The sequence below is a fragment of the Leucopleurus acutus genome (assembly GCF_964270905.1).
Source record: "Leucopleurus acutus genome assembly, chromosome: 3".
NCBI lineage: Eukaryota > Metazoa > Chordata > Mammalia > Artiodactyla > Delphinidae > Leucopleurus > Leucopleurus acutus.
The window spans coordinates 63717149-63743788 of record NC_139145.1 but is presented as its reverse complement, the minus strand read 5'-3'; the positions used below and the strand labels follow the sequence as shown (position 1 = coordinate 63743788).

At 40.6% G+C, this 26640-nt stretch overlaps 1 protein-coding gene across 1 annotated transcript; it reads right to left on the bottom strand.

Moving 5' to 3' along the window:
* Window positions 1-670: 670 nt before the first annotated feature.
* On the bottom strand, window positions 671-3009 carry LOC309958759 (microtubule-associated protein RP/EB family member 1-like). The gene has a single exon (XM_082834874.1). It carries the CDS (start codon window positions 2980-2982, stop codon window positions 2176-2178), a length of 807 nt encoding a protein of 268 aa, XP_082691000.1. The 5' UTR covers window positions 2983-3009; the 3' UTR covers window positions 671-2175.
* Between the last annotated feature and the right edge of the window lie 23631 nt (window positions 3010-26640).

Below are 26640 nucleotides of genomic sequence, written 5' to 3'. Positions count from 1 at the left end.
TTAAGTCTTGCTCTGTGGCCCATAGCATGGTCCATCTTGGTGAGTGATCCATGTGTACTTTAAGATAATTTTTTTTCTATTGTTTTTGAGTGGCATTTTATAAATGTCAATTAGGTCAAGTTTTTTGATGGTGCTGTTACAGTCTTATATATCCCTGCCGATTTTCTGTCTACTTGTTCTATCAAGCACTGAGAGATGAGTGTTAAATCCTCCCATTATAATTGTGAATTCATCTTTGGCTCCTTTCAATTTTTCACTCCTGTTAGACTTCGTTCATATATTTTTCAGCTCAGTCAGCTAGGATTACTATGGTTTCCTGATGGATTGAGCCTTTTAACATTATGTAATATCCCTCTTTATCCATAGCAATTTTTCTTATTCTAGAGTCCACTTTGTCTAATATTAATGTAACAATTCCAGCTTTCTTTTCATTAGCATTTGTGTGATATATCTCTTCTCATCCTTTTACTTTTAACTTATGCATGTCTTTATATATTTTTTTTTTCTTGAAATACAGAATTTTATTTAGAAACTGTTTAAAGTAGCAAAAAACCCTGTCAAGACAGACCAGGTGGAAAATGGGTTCCCAATAAAATGGAATTTTAGGGCCACAAAAGAGAAATAGCACCACTGTTATTTGAACAATGGCTAGTTACTTGCATTTTTTGGCATTGTTAATCACTGAATCTGGGTTTTCCTCTGAATTCCACACAGAGCATGCACTACACAACAATTTTATCATAAAATACCTGCTTGCTACACACATTTTAGGACAAGCTACCACCAGAAGCAAATCAATACAAATACATCAGGGGCAGAACAATCTCAGTAGTGGGTAACACATTTTGCAGAATTCTGCCGAACAAAGGAACTGAATAGGCTGTGGGCAAAGCAAATGAGGGAGTTAAGGAATGAAATATTTTAAATATTAATAATTAACTCAGACATGGTACTGTATTTTCTGCAAAAGAAAATTAACATTTAGTAACACGCTAACATTTTTATCTCCAAAGAGATTAGTGCACTGGCAAAGTATTCCGATAACAGTGGAGGGCTGTGGACAGCAGGTACCGAAAACATCCAGCCTTGCAGATCCCAAGGTAGCAGTGGCCTTCCTTCACTGATCACTCCCTTTGCCAGAGGTCCAGAAAGAACTTGCAGCATGATCACCTGCCTGCTGAACTTCCACTCTAAGCAGCAAACTTTAAGGAGCCAAAGAGGAGTCCCCAGTGGGCAAGGGGAGCAGAGAAGAGAAACATGTTAAATGTAAACTTAAAAGACAGTAAAATGGGACACAACCCCCATTCAAATCCCAGAGATGCGGGCTAGTCCCCAAGAGTAGTTGTTAGATTTAAAAACTGGACACACCTCATTTCAAAAAAAAACAAAACAAAACAACAACAACAAAACACAGTACATAGAAATATCAGGGATAACTGGAAAAATCACCAGAGAAATGTTCTATGAAAATCAAGCTCTTCGACTCAACATGTCTCAGGGCTGAAACACACCCCTCTATTCATCCAGGCAACAGTGCCTCTTGCTTCTTATCAGGGATGCAACTGGTCAAGGACACTAAATGGCTTTACAAAGCAACTTTTCAAACTTTCCTTTTGGGCCCAGGTCTGGGCCTATGAGGATCAGGCAGCCCCGTGAGGGCTGGGAACAGCAGGTCCCAAAGGTTCCAGGTTCTGGCCCTTCCTTCCCAGACACAATGTCAAACACAAAGAAGCTCCTGTCATGTTACATTTTACATTTTGAAATATGGAAGCATCTTTTAAATACTCTTAAGGCATTTATTTATTAAAACGTTCTCTGTCAAGATTTCACATTAGCTTAAAATTCAAACCAGTCTTTACACATCTCTACTGAGGTCTCCCCCTTCTCCAGCCATCAGTGCTACCAGCATCCACACAGTGAGCCCCATGGTCAGCCTCTTTGTCCCCTGGGTGAACCAACTAGATGTTAATACTGCTCTGCTACAAGGTAAAAGCTCCTAACTCAAACTTATTGGAAAAGGAGTGAAACTTCTGCAAAGTGCACTTTAAGAAGAGGTACTTTTTGCTTATGAAAAGAAACCAGTGAGTCCTCTAAGAATAATAAAAGGGAATATTTTACAGTTAAGCACATGATTTGGAGTGAAGAATTCGGATGATGCTCAGCTGGTCCAGGCTGTTAATACTCTTCTTGTTCCTCCTGCGGGCCCCCTTCATCAGGTATCACGAAGCCTTCATCTGTGGCATAGAGAATGTCCACAATCCTCTGCAATACAGGGTTGTTTTCCCCCTCGTTCTCCTGGCAAATGAATTCAATGTTCCTTAGCTTTCCAAAGTGGAAATCTCTCTCTTTCTCCAAGTCTTCGACGGTAAGTTTCAATACGTTGACCTGCTGCATCAATTCGGCTGCTTCATCTTCCCCGTTCCCCACACCAGGATTCTTCCGCACCACGCCCGGGCCAGCCTTAGGGGTTGCAGTAGTTCTGTGTGTTGCCATGGGCCTCTGTGGAGCTGCACTGCTAGAGCTGAGAGGTTTCTTCGGTTTGTTCAGAGCTGGAGCAACAAGGGAGGGGGCCACCGCAGTTTCTTGACCTTGTCTGGCAGCTACAGGGTCACAGTCTTTGCCATCATAGTTTGCATCAAAAAACTTCTTGAACCACTGAACGAATTCAAAATTGTCCTGAAACTTTCCTTTTACTAATTTGTCCACAGGAATTATTTTGTCAACACCCATCCTCTTAAAACCTGCTTGTAGTATTTTGAAGTTCTGGATGTATTCATGTTCTAGCTTAGCTTGGAATTTCACTTTCTTCAAGGCAATGGAGCCAGGGAACAGCATGTCCATAAACTGACAATAGGCAGCCCCTGAGCACAACTGTTCAATCTTTGTCAGATTCAACTGCACAGACTCATTGATCCAGGCCAGCATGTCATGTCGACTGAGGTTATCACTGGTGCCCGACGTTGAGTACACATTCACTGCCATCTTCGGCTCTCAGCTGGACCGCGTCCGCTGCCCGTACCCGGCTCCGGTTCCGTCTTCCCATGTCTTTATATTTAAAGTAAGTTTCTTGAATACAGGATGTAGTTGAGACTATTTTTTTAAAATCTAATCTGACAGTCTCTGTCTTTTAATTGATGTATTTAGACCATCGCCTTTAATGTAATTATTTATATTTAGGTCAACCATTTTATCATTTTTCTATTTGCCTACTCTCTGGTTGGTTGTTTTTTTCTGTTTTTTTCTTTTGAATTTTTATTTTATATTGGAGTATAGTTGATTCACAATGTTGTGTTAGTTTCAGGTGTACAGTAAAGTGATTCAGTTATACAAATACATGTATCTATTCTTTTTCAAATTCTTTTCCCATATAGGTTATTAGAGAATATGGAGGAGAGTTCCCTGTGCTATACAGTACATCCTTGTTGATTATATATTTTAAATATAGTAATGTATATATGTCAATCTGAAACTCCCAATTTTTCCCTCCTCCCTCCCAACCTTTCCCCTTTGGTAACCATAAGTTTGCTTTCTAAGTTTATGAGTCTGTTTCTGTTTCGTAAATAAGTTCATTTGCATCATTTTTTTAGATTCTGCATATAAGCAATATCATATGATATTTGTCTTTCTCTGTCTGACTTACTTCACTTACTATGATAATCTCCGGGTCCATCCATGTTGCTGCAAATGGCATTATTTTATTCTTTTTAATGGCTGAGTAATATTCCATTATATATATGTTCCACATCTTCTTTATCCATTCATCTGTCGATGGACATTTAGGTTGCTTCCCTGTCCTGGCTACTCTAAACAGTGCTGCAATGAACATTGGGGTGCGTGTATCCTTTCAAATCATGGTTTTCTCTGGATATATGCCCAGGAGTGGGATTGCTGGATCATATGATAACTCTATTTTTAGTTTTTTAAGGAACCTCCATACTTTTCTCCATAGTGGTTGTACCAATTTACATTCCAACCAACAGTGTAGGAGTGTTCCCTTTTCTCCACACCCTCTCCAGCATTTACTGTATGTGGACTTTTTGATGATGGGCATTCTGACAGGTGTGAGGTGATATCTCATTGTACTTTTGATTTGCATTTCTCTAATAATTAGTGTTGTTGATCATCTTTTCATGTGCCTCCTGGACATCTGTATGTCTTCTTTAGAGAAATGTCTATTTAGGTCTTCTTCCCATTTTTTGACTGTGTTTTTTGTTTTTTTGATATTGAGCTGCATACGCTGTTTGTAGATTTTGGAGATTAATCCCTTATTGCTTGCTTTGTTTGCAAATATTTTCTCCCATTCTGAGGGTTGTCTTATGGTTTTGTTTATGGTTTCCTTTGCTGTGCAAAAGCTTTTGAGTTTAATTAGGTCCCATTTGTTTGTTTTTGTTTTTAATTCCATTACTCTAAGAGACGGATCAGAAAAGACATTGCTGTGATTTATGTCAGAGAGTGTTCTTCCTGTGTTTTCCTCTAAGAGTTTTATAGTCTTACATTTAGGTCTCTAATCCATTTTTAGTTTATTTTTGTGTATGGTGTTAAAGAATGTTCTAATCTCATTCTTTTACATGTAGCTGTCTAGTTTTCCCAGCACCGTTTATTGAAGAGACTGTGTTTTTTCCATTGTATATTCTTGCCTCCTTTGTTGTAGAATAATTGACCATGGGTGCGTAGGTTTATCTCTGGGCTTTCTATCCTGTTACATTGATCTCTATTTTTGTTTTTGTGCCAGTACCATACTGTTTTGATGACTGTAGGTTTGTAATATAGACTGAAGTCAGGGAACCTGATTCTTCCAGTTCCATTTTTCTTTCTCAAGATTGCTTTGGGTATTCATAGTCCTTTGTGTCTCCATGCAGATTTTTAAAGTTTTTGTTCTTGTTCTGTGAAAAATAACATTGGTAATTTGATAGGGATTGCATTGAATCATAGATTGCCTTGGGTAGTATTGGCATTTTGACAATATTGAGTCTTCCAATCCAAGAACATAGTATATCTTTCCATCTGTTTGTGTCATCTTCAGTTTCTTTCATCAGCATCTTATAGTTTTTGGAGTACAGGTCTTTTGCCTTCTTAGGCAGGTTTATTCCTAGGTATTTTATTCTTTTTGATGCAATGATAAATGGGATTGCTTCTTTAATTTCTCTTTCTGATCTTTCATTGTTAGTGTATAGAAAGGCAACAGATTTCTGTGTATTAATTTTGAATCCTGCAACTTTACTGAATTCATTGATGAGCTCTAGAAGTTGCTAAAGGTAGCATCTTTAGGATTTTCTATGTATAGTGTCATGTCATCTGCAAGCAGTGACAGTTTTACTTCTTTTCCAATTTGGATTCCTTTTATTTCTTTTTCTTCTCTGATTTCCATGGCTAGGACTCCTAAAACTATGTTCAATAAAAGTAATGAGAGTGGACATCCTTGTCTTCTTCCCGATCTTAGAGGAAATGCTTTCAGCTTTTCACCATTGAGTATGATATTAGCTGTAGGTTTGTCATAAATGGCCTTTATTATGTTGAGGTATGTTCCTTCTATGCCCACTTTCTGGTGTCTCCTCTCTGTTTGGCTCCTCTGTACATCATTTAATGCTTTTTTTTGAAATAACTGAATATTTTTTTGTTTTTAATTTTTATTTATATATTGGCTTTTTAAATTATATCTTCATATATAATATATATCTAATATACCTATCAATGTTATATATAATTTTTTAGTGATTACTCTAGAAGTGATACAATATAAACCTAACTTTGCAGTCTATTTAGAGTTAATATTTTACATTTTCAAGTAAAATATAGAAGACTTACAACCAAAAAGGTACTATTAACCTCCCCACTTTGTTATAGTTGTCATAGGTATTATATAAACATACACTGAGCCCTTCTCTTAGGGTTCTGTAGATTATCATGTTTTCTTTCAGCAGTCATATGTATTTTTGAAAACCTGAAAGGAAAAAAATAGCCTATTATATTTACCCTTACTGTTTCTATTCCCTCATTTCTGAAGACTGGAATCATTTCCCTTTAGCCTGGAAAACTTCCTTTAGCATACATTTTAGAGCAGTTCTGCTGGTGACAAATTCTCTTTGGTTCGTCCCTTCACTTGAGAATGTCACTATTTTCCTCTCATTTCTGAAGGCTATTTTCACTTGATACAGAATTGTGGGTTGACATTTCTTTCAGCACTTTAATGATGTTGTTTCACTATCTTCTGACCTCCAAGGCTTCTGATATGAAGTCAGTAGTATTTCAAATAGCTAATCTCCTATATATAATGTGTTTTCTCTGGCTGCTTTCAAGACTTTTTTCTTTATCTTTAGTGTTTAGCAGTTTGATTTTAATGTGTCTGTATGAGCTGTCTTTTTGGATTTGCTCTGTTTTAGATGTGTTTGACTTCTTTATTCTGTAAATTTATGTTTTTTGTCAAATTTGCTAAGTTTGACATTTTTTTTTCTTAATTTTTTTTTTTTCTCTGCTAATCTTTCCCTTCTCCCTCAGGGACCTCAATGACATGAATGTTAGACCTTTCAAAATTGGCACACAGGTCCCTAAAGCCCTGTTCATTTTTTCTCAATAATTTTCATCTGTTCTTTAGTTTGGGTAATTTTTATCCATCTATATTTATTGATTTTGTTCTTTTTTCTGTCATCTCCATCCTACTATTGAATCTATCCAGTAGTTTTTCACTTTCAGATGTTGTATTTATCAGTTTCAAAATTTCCATTTGGTTCTTTTTCATAATTTCTATTTCTTTGCTGAGCACGTCTATTTTTCCATTCATTTCAAGAGTGTTTGTCTTTACCTCATAGAGAATGATTATCTAGCTGCTTTAAAGACTTTTATAATTCTAACATCTGATTCACCTTGAGGTTGGCATCTGTTGATTGTCCTTTCCCTTGAGAATTGGTCAGATTTTCCTGGTTCTTGGTAGGCTGAGTAATTTTGTATTATACCCAGGGCATTCTTTATATTCATTTGTGAGTCTCTGGGTCCTGTTAAAATATTCTGGAGAATGTTGATTGTTTTCTTTTAGTAGGCCACCAACCTGGTTGGGTTCAGATGACAAGTTCTGTCTCGCCTTCAGTTGGGAGCCTTTTCTCACCTTTTCCTGATCCCTCCTCCATAGGATTTCCCCCACACTCTCCAACTTCAGGGGCTCCCTGGCCTGGTCCTCTGGCTAGAAATTTGGGGTTCTCTTGTTGATTTAGCCACTGACACTGTTGCAGTTGTGCATGATTGGGCCCATGGAAAATACTGACATGGTCACAGGACAGAGAAGAAAGCACAGCACTCTTTGCACAGCAGGATCTCCCTTTCTCAGAGGCCCAGGCTTCTTGCAGGTGCCTGGCTTGTTGCCCTTTCCATGGTCCTGCACTTCTCAGACTGAAGCTGGCCTTGGGGTGGAGCAAGGAGGGAAAAAGGAGATTAAAAACGATGTGAACTCCTCCACATTCTCTGGCTTAATTTAAGGGCTACATTCACCAAAAGAGGTCATTTCTTAGAGTTTTTGCTTCCTGCAACCACTTTGCTATTCCCCCATTTGACTCACCCTTCAGTTAAAGCCAAGAGATAAAGGAAGAAAAGATAAAACCATATAACTCGTTACCACCATACTGATTATACTTCAGGTTTTGACTTCCTTCACCAATCTACCTGCTGTTATTTACTTTTCAGGATCCTCAGGTAGCTGCTTTCTGAATTCTGTCCAGCATTTTTAGTTGTCATCATTTGGATAGGCTGTAGTAGACTTGCTCCATTGCAGTTGGAACTCGAGTTAAGCCAGTTTTTACTTTGGGGCCTTAACCTCTGGCTTCAGCATTTGATAGCTCACGTTTGGGCCCTTACGCCTGCATGGTTCGTGCAGATTCAGAAAACTCAGGTTGACGGACAGAAAGATTTTGTCTCTGTACAACAAGGAGTACATTCTTACCTCCCAGGTTTATGCAAGCTTGGTTCTCTGTCTCTGTTGCTTTGATCTCTGTTTGTGTCAGGGCATTAGAAATTAATTGGCATTGGTCTCATCATCTTCTGGGGCAGATAGAGCCAGAAAGGCTAAGTACAAGTCTAGTCTCTTCTCCTTACTAGCTGTTTGATACTGGAAGGGCTGCTTTACTTCTCTGAGCCTGAATTTCCACAACTATAAAGTATACATGAAAATGACTGACTTGAAGGCTAGTTCACTTAACAGTTATTTATTCAGAATCTGTCACATGCCAGACATTATTCTAGGCACTGGGCATATAGTAATGAAAAAAAGCAGACAAAAATTCCTGTCTTCATGAAGCTTATATTCCAATGGTGAGTGGTGGACAACAAAAATATGAGTGTGGGAATTAGATATAATTTATTAAAAGCAAGACTAATAAGTGCTCAGTATATGCGCCTCACCTAGACATGGAACACTTAAATAGCATGTTTCTCATGGTGTAGGTGGCAGTCAACTTTCCCTGGCATAGTGATGAGAATTAAAGTGAGCTCCAAGTAGTTTGACTTAAAACAAGTCTTGGCTTCCCTTCTCTGACCATCCCAGTTGTGCATGTACTTCCTGCTTACATCCAGAAATGGAAGTGCTCCAACACTGGACAGACCCCATTGACAGCATCGCCCAGTTGTAACTATTCCAGGCAGAGCAATTATATGTAAGAGATGCGGCTTTGCTTAGAAAAATGGGCCTGGAATAAAGTCAGATCCTTGATGACAGTGAGTCTTTTTTAAATCTTAAGACCAAAAGGTCATCGTGGTTTCACTCTTGTGGCTACTGTAGTGGAAGAATAGATAACCTACATTCACTGATTTATACGGATGGCAAAGTTACAGTAAGTTAAAATAATTCATTTGCTATGTGCACACTTTCCTATCCATGATCTCCTTTAATGCTCACAATATCCCTGGAAGGAGAAGGAGAAAAAAGAGAAGAGGGAAAGGGAGGAGGAGGAGGGAGAAGATGAAGACGATGATGATGGTGTGATGAGACTAACAGCTAACATTTATGGAGCACTTGCTATGAGCTAAACACTTTATATACATTGTCTCATTTAATAAATGAACAGGACCAAGATTACTGTATTGGTTTCATTTCAGGGAAGACTGGGGCTTGGGGAATCAGTGGCTGGGATAGGTCTCAACCCCAGGCCCAGTCTACTGTCCCCTGTCTGCCTGGAGGACGGGCAGAGTCAAGGTCCTGTTAGTCATGTGACTCCAGCCACCTCCCAGGGCCCCCCCTGCAGGGACCTGCCAAGCCCTCCTCCCTCCTTCCCATCCCACCTCCCACCATCTCAGGCACAGGCGGGTTAACAGCAAGACCCCTCTGATGCAAACATTTCCTGGGTGGCGACCTTGCCCCAGATCCGGGAGCCTGGGCTGTGGAGTAGTGTGTCTGTCACACTAGCTGGTTATCACCCAGGAAAGTGTGACACTGATCATTGTGACGTGGCTGATCCAATGGTGCTGTTCAGATGTGTGACTTGTTGACTTGGCTGTTTTGACACGGACATTTTGACATGGTCTGAAGAAAAACATTGAAAATATATTAAAATTTCAACTTACAAGTGTTCGTTTTATTACCTAATAATGTGAAGGATGTCCTTGACTCTATCCCTGTTGCCTGAATATGAGGTTCTAGAATGGAGGAGGCCCTTGGCTGGAGTGGGGGTGAGGAGGGTGTGATGAAATCTTTAAAAACTGTATTTCTTGGTGGTAGGCAGGCATGAAGACTTGGCTGATTTCTTTTTGGATGCCGCATCAAAAAACTCCAAATCCTTATGACAGGCCACTCTTCACTGGGCATCCCTAGGGCAGGTCTGGGGGTCCAGGCACCAGAGGGAACCAAAGCCAGGGTGGTCCCTGACCCACAAAAAAGGAGGGCTCCGGAACGTCATGGCACTTGTTGTATCCCTCTTGCCCCAATCCATCTTTATTTCCGTCTCCTCGTGCCACAGTCTCTGCTGCCTCTTCTCCTCCTGGGCTTTTCCATGAGAGCACTTGGATGGGGTGTGTGGACACAGACACTAGGCTCTTTCTTAAAACGGCTTCTTTGGTGTTTCAAGGTTTCGACTGCTCATCTTTGGCTTTCCTCAGTGCATGTGCTGCAGTGGTAAAAGCAGGAGCTAAAATTGGGAGGCTGTCTCAGATCCCGGCTTTATAAATGGGAGATATTGTCTGCTGAAAACGTGAGCTTTCAAGTCAGGTGGACAAGGGTTTAGCCTGGCCTCTACCACTTAACTGATCAGGTAGGCTAACTTCTCTGAACCTTGGTGCTGTGGACTGAGTTGTGTCCCCCCTACATTCATATATGGAAGCCATAACCCCCAATGCGATTGTGTTTGAAGATGGGGCCTTGAGGAGATAATTTGGCTTAGATAAGATCATGAGGGTGGAATTATTGCCCTTATAAAAATAGACACCAGAGAGCTTGCTTATGTGCCCCCTGCCAACTCCCCCACCCCGCCCCATGTGAGGACACAGGGGTAAGGTGGCCGTCTGCAAGCCAGACAGAGCTCTCACCAGAACCTGGCTATGCTGGCACCCTGATCTTGGACATTCCAGCCTCAAGAAGTATGAGAAATTAAACTGGTTGTTTAAGCTACCCAGTCTGTGGTATTTTGTTATGGCAGCCAGAGCAGACTAAGGCTCTTCGTTTCCTCACCTGTGAAATGAAGGTTGTAATGTTTATTTCATAGACTTTAGAGAGTTTGAACTAAATGAATATGTGACTAGGAGCCTGCATATTACTAGACATTTCTTTTCATTAATATCATCAAAAATAGTCATCATGATAATTATAAATAACAATAATTTCATTTTAGGGATGGGAAGTTCCACTGAAATGAATTATCGAGATAACACAATTTTACTTTCTTATGCAACAACTCTGAAACCAAACACGTTCTAGACCAAATAACATATATCACATACTTTCTGCCTTCTTAAATAGTACCATGAAAATAATATTTCATAGTGCATAACATTAGTAAGAGTATGGTTTTCTGAAAGTTTTGTTTCATATATTTATACATAAAATTATACATATGAGTATACTGAAATGTAAAGTATATTTCTAATGACATGATTTTGAGCATTTTTCATATGCTTAATTGCCATCTGTATATCTTCTTTGGGAAGGTGTCTATTCAGATCTTTTACTCATTTTCAAAATTGTCTTTTTTCCCCTTATTATTGAGTTTTAAGAGTTTTCCCAGTCTTTGACTTTTCTTTTATTCTCTTAACAGTGTCTTTTGTAGAGAAGTTTTAAATTTTAGTAAAGTTCAACTTACCAAATATTCCATTCATGGATTGTGATTTTGGTGTTGCATCTAAAAACTCATTGCCAGGGCTTCCCTGGTGGCGCAGTGGTTGAGAGTCCGCCTGCCGATGCAGGGGACACAGGTTTGTGCCCCCGTCCGGGAAGATCCCACATGCCGCGGAGTGGCTAGGCCCATGAGCCATGGCCGCTGAGCCTGCGCGTCTGGAGCCTGTGCTCCGGAACGGGAGAGGCCACAACAGTGAGAGGCCCGCGTACCGCAAAAAAATAAAAAATAAAAAAATAAAAAAAATAAAACCCTCATTGCCAAACCTGAACAGGCCTATACCTGTCAAAGTAATTGAATTTATTTTCAAAAACCTCCCCACACAGAAAAAAAAACTCCAGGCTCAGATAATTCCACTGGTAAACACTATCAAACATTTAAGGAATATATAACAGGAACCTTACACCAAATCATTCGGAAGACAGGAGGAAGGAGTATTTCTCAACTTGTTTATGAGGACAGCATCACCCTGGTAACAAAAGCTGACAAAGACACAAGAAAACTATAGATTAATATCTTTCATGAACATGAGAACGCAAGATGCATTAAGGACACAAAATCCTTAATATAACTTTGTCAGATCAAATCCAGCAATGTGAAGAAGGATACACATCATGATCAAGCAGTGTTTATTCTAGGAACACAAAGTTGATTCAGTATTTGAAAATCAGTCAGTATAAGTCACCTTAACACAGACTAAAGGAGGAAAACCCTATGATTATCTCAAAGACAGAAAAAGCGTTTGACAAAACTCAACAGCCATCATCCTCATAAAAACTCAGCAAATTAGAAAGAAAAAGGACTTTTTCAACCTGATAAGAGACATCTACAGAAAACCTACAGCTTATTTCATAATGGGGAAGTATGAAACACTTTCTTCCTAATGTTAAAGACAAGATAATGTTGTTCACCCTCATCACTTCAACATTGAACTGAAGATCCTAGCCAGTGCAATAAATCAATGTAAGACATACAGACAGGGATGGAGGAATTAAACTTGTCTTCATTGGTGTACAATATGATCATGTATATGGAAAAATCCTAAGGAATTTATGAAAAAGCAACTAGAACTAAAAAGTGAATTTAACAAATTCAGAGGGTACAAGGTCAATTTGCAGCAATCAGTTTTTTTCCATATACTAGGAACAAACAATTAGAAAATAAAATTCAAGAGACTCTTGCATTTATAATAGCATAAAACCCATAAAATACATAAGGGAAAATTTAACAGACTATGTGTAATACCTCTATACTAAAAACTACAAAACATTCCTGAGAAAATTTAAAGAGGCTTAAATAAATTGAGAGATATATCATGTTCATGGATTGTAACACTCAGTATAGTTAATATGTTAGTTCTTCCCAAGTAATGCAATCCAAACCTGTTACAGCAGATTTTTGTTTAGAAATTAACAAATTGATTCTAAAATTAATATAGAAACACAGAGGTCCTAGAATATCCAGAGCAATCTTGAAAAAAGAAGAACAAAGTTGGAGAATTTAAACTACCTGATTTCAAAACTAACTAAAAAAGTACAGCAAATTCTAGTGTGGTATTGATTTAAGGACACACATATAAATTAAAAGAACAGAACAGGAAGTCCAGAAATAGACCCACATATATGGTAAATTAATTTTCAACCAAGATTCCAAGGTAGTCCAGTGGGAAGTGGATATTCTTTTCCAATATTGTTATTGGAACAACTGGATAGCCATATGGAAAAGGAAAAGCACCTTGACCCACTGTACCTTACACCATAAACAAAAATTAACTCAAATGGATCATGAACTTAAATGTAAAGTCTAAAATTTAAAACCTTCTAGAAGTTTAGATAGGAGAAAATCTACCCCACATTGGGATAGACTAAAATTTATTTGGGCACAAAAAAATCACTAATCATAAAAATTTATAAACTGGATTCAGTAAAGATTAAAACCTTCTACTTGTCAAAAGACACATTTAATAAAACGGGAAGGCAAATAGACTCAGAAAATATTCACATATCTGATCAAGGACTTTAGCTAGAATATGTGAAGAGCTTTATAGATCAATAAGACAGAAAGCCTAGTGTTAAAATAAGCAAGATATTTTGAATACACACTTCACACCAGAGCACATATGAATGGATGATAAGCACACGACTATACATTCAACACATATTTAGCAGGAAAATTCAATAACTCATCCACTAGAATGACTACAATTATAACAATTTTTTTCATTTTAATTTGCAATTTAATCCCCAAATTGATTTACACTGTTCCCTCCAGAAAATATAAAGATACCAAAAAGGACAGTCATCTCTATCGTATCCTCAATAAGTTTCTCAGAAAATTTGTGCAGTTTTATTATTATTAAATATGTCATCTTTATTACATTATCCTCAAAAGCAGGCTATTAAATAATTACATTTTAGATTAATGTTAATTTTTTTCCAGTTTTATTGGGAAATAATTGAAATATATCATCGTGTAAGTTCACCATGATAGTTTGATATATTGTATATCGTGAAATGATTACCAACAATAGGGTTAGTTAACATCTATCATCTCATATAGATAAAATAAAAAGAAAAGCAAATTTTAAATTTATAAATATTATGAGATGAATATTTAATACCTCCACCTCTTCTTCCTCTCCCCCAAATTTTATCATACTTTTAATTATATCAATAATTAGTGTTTGCATCGTTATAACAATGTAAATATGTACTCCACAGAACCTATTAGAATACTGTGATTACATGTCATTTTAAAATTTTAAGTATAATTGACCTATGATACTATGTTAGTTCCAGGTGCACACCATAGTGATTCTATATTTCTGTACTTTACAAAATGATCACGATGATAAGTCCAGTTACCATCTGTCACTATACAAAGTTATTACAATATTATTGACTATATTCCCCATGCTGTACATTTCATGCCCATGACTCATTTATTTTATAACTAGAAGTTTGTACCTCTTAACCTTCATTACCTCTTTTACCCATTTTCCCACCCCCACCCGCTCTAGCAACCACCTGTTTGTTTTCTGTATCAGTGACTCTGTTTTGTTTTGTTTATTCATTTGTTTTTTTTTTAGATTCCACATATAAGTGAAATCAAACACTATTTGTCCTTCTGTGTTTGAATTACTTCACTTAGCACAGTACCCTCTAGGTTCATCTATGTTGTTGCAGATGGCAAGATTTCATTCTTTTTTATTGCTGAGTAATACTCCAGTGTGTGTGTGTGCGTGTGCGTGTGTGTGTGTGTGTGACATCTACTTCATCCATTCATCTATCGGTGGACACTTTGGTTGGTTCCATATCTTGGGTATTGTAAATAATGCTGCAATGAACATAGGGGTGCTTATATATTTTCAAATTGTTGTTTTTGTTTTCTTTGGAAAAATATGCAGAGGTGGAATTGCTGGATTGTATGGCAGTTCTATTTTTAATTATTTGAGGCATCTCTATACTGTTTTCCATAGTAGCTGCACCAATTTACATTCCTACCTACAGTGCACAAGAGTTCCCTTTTCTCCACAACCTTTTCTTGTCTTTTTGATAATACCCATTCTGACACGTGAGGTGGCATCTCATTGTGCTTTTGATTTGCATTTCCCTGGTGACTAGTGATGTTGAGCATCTTTTCATGTGTCTGTTGGCCATCTGCACGTCTTCTTTGGAAAAATATCTATTCAGGTCCTCTGCCCATTTTTTAATTGGGTTGTTTGGTTTTTGTGATGTTGAGGTGTATGATTTCTTTGTATATCTTGGATATTAACCCCTTAACAAATACATCATTTGCAAATATCTTCTCCCATTCGGTAGGCAGCCTTTTCATTTTGTTGATAGTTTCCTTTGCTGTGTGAAAGCTTTTTAGTTTGATGTAATTCCATTTGTTTATTTTGCTTTTGTTTCTCTTGCCTGAGGAGGCAGGAACAAAAACATATTGCTAAGACTGATATCACAGGGTGTCTACTACCGATGTTTTCTTCTAGGAGTTTTATGGTTTCAGTGTTACATTTAAGTGTTTAATCCATTTTGAGTTTATCTTTGTGTATGGTATGGGAAAGTAGTCCAATTTTGATTCTTTTGCATGCAGCTGTCCAGTTTTTCCAACACCATTTATTGAAGAGGCAACTGTTTCCCCATTGCATATTCTTGCCTCCTTTGTCATAGATTAATTGACCACATAAGTGTGGATGCATTTCTGGGCTCTCTATTCTGTTGCATTGATCTATGTGTCTGTTTTTGTACCTCTACCAAACTGTTTTGATTACTGTAGCTTTGTAGCATAATATGAAACCGGGAACATGATACCTCCAGCTTTGTTCTTCTTTCTCAGCCTTGTCTTGGCTATTCAAGGTTTTTTGTGTTTCCATACAAATTTTAGAATTATTTATTCTAGTTCTATGAAAAATACCATTGGTATTTTGATAGGTATTACACTGAATCTGTAGACTGTCTTGGGTAGTATGGTCATTTTTTTAAAAATTTATTTATTTAATTTATTTATTTTTGGCTGCGTTGGATCTTCATTGCTGCACGTGGACTTTCTCTAGTTGCGGAGAGCAGGGGTTTCTCTTCGTTGCAGTGCGTGGGCTTCTCATTGTGGTGGCTTCTCTTGTTGCAGAGCACAGACTCTAGGCACGCGGGCTTCAGTAGTTGTGGCTCACGGGCTCTAGAGTGCAGGCTCAGTAGTTGTGGTGCATGGGCTTAGTAGCTCTGCGGCATGTGGGATCTTCCCGGACCAGGGCTCGAGCCCATGTCCCCTGCATTGGCAGGTGGATTCTTAACCACTGTGCCACCAGGGAAGCCCAGTATGGTCATTTTAACAATATTCATTCTTCCAATTCATGCACATGGTATATCATTCCATTTGTTTGTGTCATCTTCAATTTCTTTCATCAGTATCTTATAGTTTTCCAAGTACAGGTATTTTACCTCCTGAGTTACATTTATTCCTAGGTGTTTTATTCTTTTTGATGCAATTGTAAATGGGGTTGTTTTCTTAATTTCTCTTTCTGATAGTTCCTTATTATTGTATAGAAACCCAACAGATTTCTGTATATTAATTTTATATCCTGTAACTTTACTGAATTTATTTATTAGTTCTAATACTAGTGGTGTCTTTAGGATTTTCTATATATAGTATCATGTCATCTGCAAATAGTGACAGTTTTACTTCTTCCTTGCCAGTTTGGATTCCTTCTATTTCTTTTTCTTGTCTGATTATACTGTGTTGAATAAGTAGCAAGAGTGGGCATCTTTGTCTTGTTCCTGATCTTAGAGGAAATGCTTTAAGCTTTTCACCATTGAGTATGATGTTGGCTCTAGGTTTGTCATATATGACCTTTATTATGTTGAAGTATGTGCAGTCTATATCCACTTTGTTGAGAGTTATCACAAATAGATGTTGAATTTTGTAAAAAGCTTTTTCTGCATCTATTGAGATGGTCATATGATTTTTATTCTTCAGTTTATTAATGCAGTGTATCACACATCATTGATTGTTCAGTGGATATTGAACCATCTTTGCATTTCTGGGATAAATCCCACTTGATCATGGTTTATGGTCCTTTTAATGTATTGTTGAATTTGGTTTGCTAATATTTGGTTGAGAATTTTTGCATCCATGTTTATCAGCAATATCAGCCTATAATTTTCTTTTTGTGTGTGGTGTGTTTGGCTGGTTTTGATATCAAGGTGAGTTTGGAAGTGTTCCTTCCTCTTCATTTTTTGGAGAATAATTTGAGAAGGATATATATTAACTCTTTTTTAAATGTTTGGTAGAATTCACATGTTATGCTGTCTGGTCCTGGACTTTTGTTTGTTGGGAGGTTTTTGATTACTGATTCAATTTCATTACTGGTAACTGGTTCATATTTTCATATTTCATATTTCTTTCTGATTCAGTCTTGGGATATTGTACATTTCTAAGAATTTATACATTCCTTCTAGGTTGTCCATTTTATTGGTGTATAATTGTGTGTATTAATCTCTTATGATCCTTTGTATTTCTTTGGTGTCAGTTATAACTTCTCCCTCTTCATTTCTGATTTTATGTATTTGGGCCCTCTCTGTTTTTTTCTTAATGAGTCTGCCTAAAGGTTTATTGATTTTGTTTATCTTTTTAAAGAGCCAGCTCTCAGTTTCCTTGATCTTTTCTATTGTTTTTTCATTTCTATTTCATTTATTTCTCCTCTGTCTTTATGATTTCTTTCCTTCTACTAACTTTGGGTCTTCTTTGTTCTTACTTTGTTAGTTCCTTTAGGTGTAAGGTTAGATGGTTTATTTGAGAGTTTTCTTATTTCCTGAGGTAGACTTGTATCACATCAACTTCCCTCTTAGAACTGCTTTTCCTGTGTCATATGGACTTTGGGTCATTGTGTTTCTATTTTCATTTGTCTCCAGGTGTTTTTTGATTTCCTCTTTGATTTCTTCCGTTGATTTCTCCATTGGTTGTTTAGTAGCATATTGTTTAGCCTCCGTGTGTTTGTGTTTTTTGCAGTTTTTTTCCTTGTAGTTGATTTCTAGTCTCAACATTGTGGTCAGAAAAGATACTTGATATGATTTTAATCTTCTTAAATTTACTGAGACTTGTTTTGTGTCCTAGCATGTGATCATCCTGGATCTGTTCCATTTGCACTTGAAAAGAATGTATATTCTGCTGCTATGTGATAGAATGTTGGACTAAGTCCATATGATCTAATGTGTCATTTAAAGCCAGTGTTTCCTTGTTGAATTTCTATCTGGATAATCTGTCAATTGATATAAGTGGGATGTTAAAGTCCCCTATTATTATTACGTTACTGTTAATTTCTTCCTTGAACAACACTTGTTACAGTTGCACCCTTGAACAACATGGGATTGAACTGCTCAGGTCCACTTATACATTGATTCTTTTTTTCAATAGTACATACTATAGTTGTACGTGATCTGTAATTGGTTGAATCTGTGCATGTGGAACTGTGGATGTGGAGGAACTATGTATATGGGACTGACTATAAGTTATAAGCAACTTTTTGACTGCACAGAGGGTTGCCCTAACTCCTGCGTTGTTCAGAGATCAGCTGTATTTAGGTGCTCCTATGTTGGGTGCATATATATTTAAAATTGTTATATCCTCTCTTTGGGTTGGTCCCTTTATCATTATATACTGTCCTTTGTCCCTTGTTACATACAGTCTTTGCTTTAAAGTCTATTTTGTCTGATGTAAGTATTGCTACCCTAGCTTTGTTTTCATTTCCATTTGCATGGAATACCACTTTGCATCCCTTCACTTTCAGTCTATGGTGTCTTCGGATCTGAAATGAGTCTCTTGTAGGCAACATATATATGGCTCTTATTTTTTTAAACCATTCAACCACTTTGTGTCTTTTGATTGGGGCCTTTAGTCCAATTTACATTTAAAGTAATTATTGATGGGTAGGTATTTATATGCCATTTTAAAAATTGGTTTCTGGTTGTTTTTATAGTTCTTTTCCCCCCCTTTCTTCTTTTGCTCTCTTCCCTTGTGATTTGATGTCATATTTAGTGTTTGTTTATATTCCTTTTTCTTTTTTTGTGTGTGTATCTAGATTTCTGATTTTTGATTACCATGAAGTTTTTATAAAGCTATATATATATGATTATTTTAAACTGATGATCTCTTAAGTTTGAATGCATTCTAGCAACCTTGCATTTTTACTCCCCCTGCTCACATTTAATGTTTTTGACATCATATTTTGCATCCTTTTGTGTATCCCTAAACTACTTATTGTATATATAGATGATTTTATTTCTTTTGTATTTTAACCTTTCTTTAAAAGTGGTTGATCTATTACCTTTACTGTATATTTGTCTTTACCAATGAGATTTTTTCCTTTCATAAATTTTATATTTCTAGTTGTGGTCTTTTTTTTTAAATTTTTATTATTTTTGGCTGCATTGGGTCTTCATTGCTACACATGGGCTTTCTCTAGTTGCAGCGAGTGGGGGCTACTCTTTGTTGTGGTGCGCAGGCTTCTCACTGCAGTGGCTTCTCTTGTTGCAGAGCATGAGCTCTAGGCACGCAGGCTTCAGTAGTTGTGGCGTACAGGCTCAGTAGTTGTGGCTCGCAGGCTCTAGAGCGCAGGCTCAGAAGTTGTGGCTCACGGGCTTAGTTGCTCTGCGGCATGTGGGATCTTCCTGGACCAAGGCTCGAACCCTTGTCCCCTGCACTGGCAGGCAGATTCTTAACCACTGTGCCACCAGGGAAGTCCCTCTAGTTGTGGTCTTTTCTTTTCTGTTTAGAGAAGTCCCTTTAACATTTCTTGTAAAGCTGGTTTAGTGGTGCTGCACTCTTTAACTCTTGCTTGTCTGTAAAATTCTTTCTCTCTCCTTTAAATCTCCTTACTATTGCTGGGTAGAGTATTCTGGGTTGTAGGTTTTTTCCTATAATCGCTTTAAATACATCATGCCCCACACCCTGCTGAGCTGCAAATTTCTGTTGAAAAGTCAACTGTTAGTCTATGGGAGTTCCCTTCTACCTAACTAGTTGTTTTTCCCTGCTGTTTTTAAGATTCTCTTTATCTGTAATTTTTGTCATTTTAATGATAGTGTGTCTTGGTATGAATCTCTTTGGATTCATCTTAGTTGGGACTCTGTGCTTCCTGGACCTGGATGTCTGTTTCCTTTCTTAGGTTAGTGAATTTTTCAGCTATTATTTCTTTGAATAAGTTCTTTGTCCCTTTCTTTCTCTCTTCTCCCCTGGGACCCCTGGGACTAGTGCCAACTGGCTAGAGGGCAGGTATGCCCCCAGCACTATTAAGGTAGAGGGAGGGCTCCAGAATGGCACTTGCCAGCCCAGCATTCTCATGGTGGAACAAGCGCTCCAAAGTGGCTGCCGCCAGCATCTGTGTCCCAGGGGGCATCACAGTTGCCTTCTGCCTCTTCAGGAGGCTCTCCAAGATAAGCAGGTACATCTGACCCAGGCTCCTTTCAAATTACTGCTTCTACACTGAGTCTCAGAGTATATGGGATTTTGTGTGCACCTTTTGAGAGTGGAGTCTATGTTTCTTAAAGCCTTCTGGCTCTCCTGTAATGGTGCTCTGCTGGCCTTCAAAGCCAGACGTTCTGCGGCTTCGTCTTCCTGGTGTAGGACCCCTGGGCTAGGGAGCATGATGTGGGGCTCAGACCCCACACTTCTTGGGGAGAATCTCTGTAATTGGGATTGTCCTCCTGTGGGTCGCCTACCCAAGGGTGTGGGTCTTGATTGTACCGCATCTTCATCCCTCCTCCCCGTCTCATGTAATTCTTTCTTTACATCTTTAGTTGTGGAAAATCTTTTCTGCTAAGCTCCAAGTCATTCTGATTGATAGCTGCTCTCTAAATAGTTGTAAGTTTGGTGTGCCTATGGGAGGAGGTAAGCTCAGGGTCCTCCTACTCTGTCATCTTGGCCACTCCCTGTAAAATTTTAATGAGTGACAATGCCAAATGTTGGCAAAGTTGTGGAGCAATTAGAATGCCCATACATTGCTCTCTATGGGGATGTAAAATCATTCGTCCACTTTGGAAAAGAGTTTGGCTGTATGAAACATATGCCTACCATATAGCCCAGCAATTAAACTCCTCGTTATTTACCCAAGAATAATGAAAAAATATGCCCCCCCCCCAAAAACACAAAAGAAGAATTGTACATGAACATTCTTAGGAGTGTTACTTATAATAGCCCCAAACTGGAAACAATCCACTGGCCATCCACTGGTGAATGAATAAACAAATTGTAGTATGTCCATACTATGGAATACTATTTGATAATAAAAAGGAGTGACCTATTCATACATACAACAGAATGGATGAATCTCAAAGAGCATGAAGCCAAGTGAAAACACTACATACTGTATGATTTCATTTGCATGCAATTGTGGGAAAGGCAAAACTGTAGTTACAAAATGCAGATCAGTGGTAGGTTGAGGATCAGGGCTCAGGGGAGGGGATCAACGGCACGAGGGCTCAAGGGAACCTTTGGTGATAAAACGTTTCTGTATCATGATTGTGGTTGTGGTTACATGACTAGATGTCATTACTAAAGTTAATCAAACTGTATCCTTAACATGGGTGAGTGTAATTGACTCTACTTTATGCCTCAATAAATCTGTAGAAAAAGAAAATATGTCAAATACCTAAAAAAGCTGACGTTTTCAAGCGCCAGTGAGGATGTAGAGTAACTATAACTCTCATATATTGTAGGTTGAGGTGTAAAATTGTACAACCTCTCTGGGAAACGGGTTGGCAGCTTCAGTTAAAGTTAAATACGCACTTAACAGTATTTCATTCTTAGGTGTTTATTCAAAAGAAATGGAAACAAATGTCCACCAAAAGACTTTTGTATGAATATTAATAGCAGTTTCACTCCTAAGAGCCCCAAACTGGAAATAATCCAAATGCCCACCCGTAAGTGAATGGATACACAAGTTGTGGCCCATTCATCCCACGAAACACTGCCTGGCAATAAAGGTCAGAAAGCTACTGAAATACACAGCCTCATGGATGAATCTCAAAAACGCTATGCTGGGTGACAGAAGAGCACATCTTTCATGATTCCATTTACATGAAGATTTAGAACAAGCAAAGCTGTAGTGATTGAAATTACATTCATTGCTGGCTGGAGGTAAGGGAAATTGACTGTACAAAGGGTACGAGGGAACTTTTGGGGGTGATGGAATTACTCAAGATCTTGACTGCTGTGGTTACGTCTACATATATGTATAAATGTTTTATACATATAATATATGTGTCAGAAATGCCCCCTATCTCTTTATATGTATGGCCTAATTTAGGTGTCTGACCAGGATCCCTCAGTCTGATTTTTAAGGCATTCTGGGTTATAAATAGAAGAAAAAAAATTTTAAACTTTTTTTTCCAAAGATGTAGTTGGAGGACAAATTCACACTCATTAGGACTTTGCATTATTACCATCTTCATGTGAATTTGTTTTTACTTTTCCAGGGATTCTCTTGAACTCAATTCCCTGTACTGAGCAATTCTTGTGGGAATTGCATTTTTAGTTGTAAGTACTCCTCTTGCTCTCTGCAAAGGCAAGGTTGTCCTTCTGACTTCTGGAAATATGACCAGGGGCTGGCTTTTCATCCAGGGCCACTAAGTCCCTTGTTTATCAGTCTATGTCTGTTGCACACATATGAAACTTGAGGCCATTTAGATAATTTCCATGGGGAAAAACACCTTGTTATTTCAATTATCTAGTGACATTCATTAAAAAAAAATATTTTGCTTTATCTAAGCAATTGATCCACTGGCCCACTTTGGGGTGGTGGTGCAGATGTGCTATATTCTGAAGTGGACACTGTCGTTGACGGCAGAGGACACATATTATGAAGAAACAGGGATGTGCCGGGCACAGGGCTCAGTACTTCACGAACATCGTCTTCTACCCTTAGACAGGCACCTCAGGCAGCTCCCATCATCTCCATCTTTCACCAGTGCCCAAGGGTCAGCTTAGAGAAGCAATGCAGCTTTCAAATTGTGGAACAGGATTGAAACCTGGGACCTGACCCCCAAACCCATGATCTCTCTGCAACATCTCACCATCGAAAATAAATTATGATCCAAAGATGGCCAAGGAAACAAGCCCGCTTTCATCGAATCTGAAATGCCATCTTTGTCATTTTTTGCCCAAAGAGAACTGACTGCATGTTCCCACCTCATGTGAATGGCTGAGGAACATGGCAGGGGACAGGCCGCTGCCACGTCACCATCCAACAGCAGCCAACAGGACTTGTCTCTGGAGTCCCTGAGAGTCTGGCCTGGTTCCCCTCTAAATCTGCAGAATGTGTGCCTCCCAACCTCTCGACCCACCTGGAAGATCCCACAATTTTCTTGTGAAAAGATCAACCAAAAGTTCTCAGGGTTTCGAGAGCTTGTGTTACCCGCTCCTGTACCGAGCACATTTTACACTGGATTGAATTTCCCCTGCTTTATGGAAGAACTCAGCCCTGTGCATGAGCACACCGCCAGAGTCATAAATATTAAGAACAAAATTTTCTTTCATTTTTCTCCTGCTGCCCAGCTGTGGTACAGGCAGCAAAACCAGGCAGGTGTACAATTCTGCATGGATCACTTGAGTTCTGTGGGCTCCCCATGGGCAGGGTGTGCTGGGCTGGGTGGTGCTTGCATTGCTGAGGCAGAAGAAATGCTTTTGTGCACGTTGAAGCCTGGGGGAAGGTTCATGGCCAGGTCACAGCGTCAGCATTCTTGCCTCGGCCACAGCGGCAGGGCAGTGGTGGGCCCCAACCGGAGAAGCCCAGGCAGGCGGGGCGTATGGGTCCTGGGAGGCAGAGCTGCAGCTGCTGTGTTTGGTTTCCCTTTGGTCCCAGGGATTGAGATAAAAGGGCTGCTTTTATCGATTGGGGAGATTGGGGGAGGAAGGGGGCTCTAGAATTAGTCTTTGCCTTTTTGTTTTTTCTAAGCAAACATTTATTGAGCATATACTGTGGACCAGGCATCGTGCTAAATGCTTTTCATGCATTATCGGGTTGAATCCACATGACAGTCCCGCTGTTACAATCTCATTCCACAGAGGAGGCGACTAAAGCTCAGAAAGGTTAAGTAATGTGCCCAAGGTCACACAGCTTGTACACGGTGAAGAGTGTGGACCCTGGAGCCCTCTCTCCCCTGAACTGTTGCAGTAGTCCCCTTATTGCTTTCCTCTTTCTACCCCACAGCCCCCAATCCACTTGCAACTCTGCCACCAGAGTGGTCTTTCTAGAACTCAGCCCTGCTCTGCAGTTGCCAGTGGCTCTCCTTTTCCCGTGGTGCAAAGTTCACAGAGTGATCTGAGCGCTACTTACCCTACCCCAGGAGTCCCCCTGGGCTTCCCTCCCTCACACCATGCCATCCCCCACAATACCGCCTCCCAGGCCTCCTGCCCAGCTCTCAAAGCACCTCTCGAGGCCCCTCCTGTAGGGAGCCACCCCCAACCCACGAGTCACAGCTCCTCCACCAGCTCCTTCTGGCCCCAACGTGCTTGGCCTTGGTCAGACAGGGCTCCAGAGGGTAGGGGTATGTGTTATTTGTCTTCCCCCTCCCCGCCGACTGCCTGCGTGGGAACTGGCATGTAGCAGGTGTTCCGCTAGTGCTCGTTACGCGGACTTGCATAGGAAAACCTACCTTTTGGCCCCCTTTGTCCTCAGCACCAAGGTGCTTCACCGTCTCAGGAATCTCCCAGACCCCTTCCCCACTTGGCAGCGGACCCACGCCTAAGGGAGGGTCGGCCTTAGTGGCCATTTCCTGTCTAGTGATAAAGTCACAGGAGAAATTGACCAGTGATTTGAGAGGAAGGTGCTGCCTCTGTGTGGGCTGAGGCAGGCCAGAAAAGATGGGTGAGGGTCTGGCTGGTTCTGGACAGACATGGGAGATGCTGGGGTAAGATATGGGGACAGTTGGGGACGGACATCAGGCCCACACAGGGATACAGTAAGAGAGAAGGTGAGGGGACCTCTGGGAGTCCAGGTGTTACCCGGCCAACAGGAAACCAGAGGGGCAGGGATTATCCACTTTGAGATCACAGAGACAGAGATGCTTTGGATGCCATTTGCTGAAATGAATTAGGACCCCAGCTGGGTATTCGAATTGCAAAAACACCTCAAAGAAGTATTACTGGGGGATCAGTGTTCTACACTCTAGTTAATGAGTGGATAATGCTTCCATGGAAACCCTTCCACTGAGACCTAAGGGGAAATCTCCCTGGGCCTCAGTTTCCTCATCTGTGACAAGAGGCTCTCACACAGCAGCCCTCCCGCCGCGCAGTGGTGGTGTCCAGGGTAGAGAGACTCTGCCCCTGTGCCGTGGGCCGTGAGGACGGGTCTGCCTGAAAACGTGTTGTTCTGGGACCCTTCGCATCAGCAGTCACTCTGTGGGATAGGACAGAACATGACTTGCTATCGGGGGGTCACGTTTCATTATAGGTTCCATCAGTTCAGAGTTTTAGCAGGAGTTTCTGGGTGGGGGTGTCTCCTGCCCTGCCTATCCTACATATGGGGCACAGATGGGCTCATTTCCTTCCAAACGACACTGGGGGTGCAGCAGAGTTGGGGGGTTGGTATTCTCATTTGTAAAATGGGCGTGATGTGGCTCAGACAGGGCAGGTGCCGGTCCCAGGTCGCATAGGTGAGTCGTGGGGTGGGGATGGAAGTCAGGTGTGGCTCACTTGCGCGCTCCTGCCCTGGGCTGCTCTGTTGGTGGCCTTGCTCTGACCTCAGTGACAGAAAGGCCTCCCAGGTGCACAGCGTGGGACAGAACTGTGGCTCGTCCATCATCCTCTTTTCCCGGTCCTCCCAGAACACCAGGATCACAGAGCATACCAACCACATGTCTCTGCATCCACCCCTTGCCGAGGGCCGGCAGATTGCGGTGGAGGTGCCCTTCTGTTCTTGACCTGACGGCCCACGTGTGACCGGCAGCCCCGCCCTCTGCGTGGCTCGCTCACTCTGGAAGGCTCTTGGTAGAGGCAGCGTTGCTTTGCTTACAGTTCGTTCCCAAGCTTAATGGTTCAAATGAAAACAAAAGAGAGTGACGCTCTGGGTGACGGCACGGGCTCACGGGGGTATGTGGCTGCTTACAGAGCGCTTCCACACCCCAGGTCATGCTGAAGAGGCCCACGGGCCTGACTTCTTTGCTGAAAGACATTGGAAGGGTGTCTGGAGCAATGGTTGGAGACGGTGGCTTGCTGACCACAGCTGCGCGAGGCAGGACTAGAGTGTGGGCGAGCGCTCAGGGCTGTGTGTCAAACAGCCTGGAGCTGGTTCCTGACGGCTACTTTGTGCCGTCTGAGCCTGAGCTAGTTGCTTAGGCTCTGTGGCCCCCTCATCTGTGCAACAGGGGGGATGATGATGGTGACGATGGTGATGGTGATGATGGTGATGATAGGCGCTCACCATGTGGGGCGTGTGAGCCCCTGCAGGGACGCTGGGTCATGGGAAGCAGCACCTACGTGCTGGAAGTGGTTGACAGCTGCTGTTTTGACCCGGGTAGAATCAGGTTCTGCCAGCCCCCTCCCCCAGCAGGCCGGGAGGCTGACTGGCCGAGGGACCCTGCAGGACAGGTTCCTCCACCAGGCCGGCACTGCGCCTGCCCAGGACCCTTTCTGCAGGGAGACACATGGAGATAGTGTTAGGGCCCCGGCATCCATTGTTCAATCAATCAGGCTAATCTGCCTGGCCCTCGATAAGGGCAGGGATCAGGTTTCAGGGAGATTTTCCCGGGATTACTTCTGGTAGCCGCTCAGTCTAGACAGGCCTCTCAGTTACACGGGTGCAGACAAAGGCGAGGGCCGGGAGTGCCCGGCCACGAGGCAGGCCCAGAGC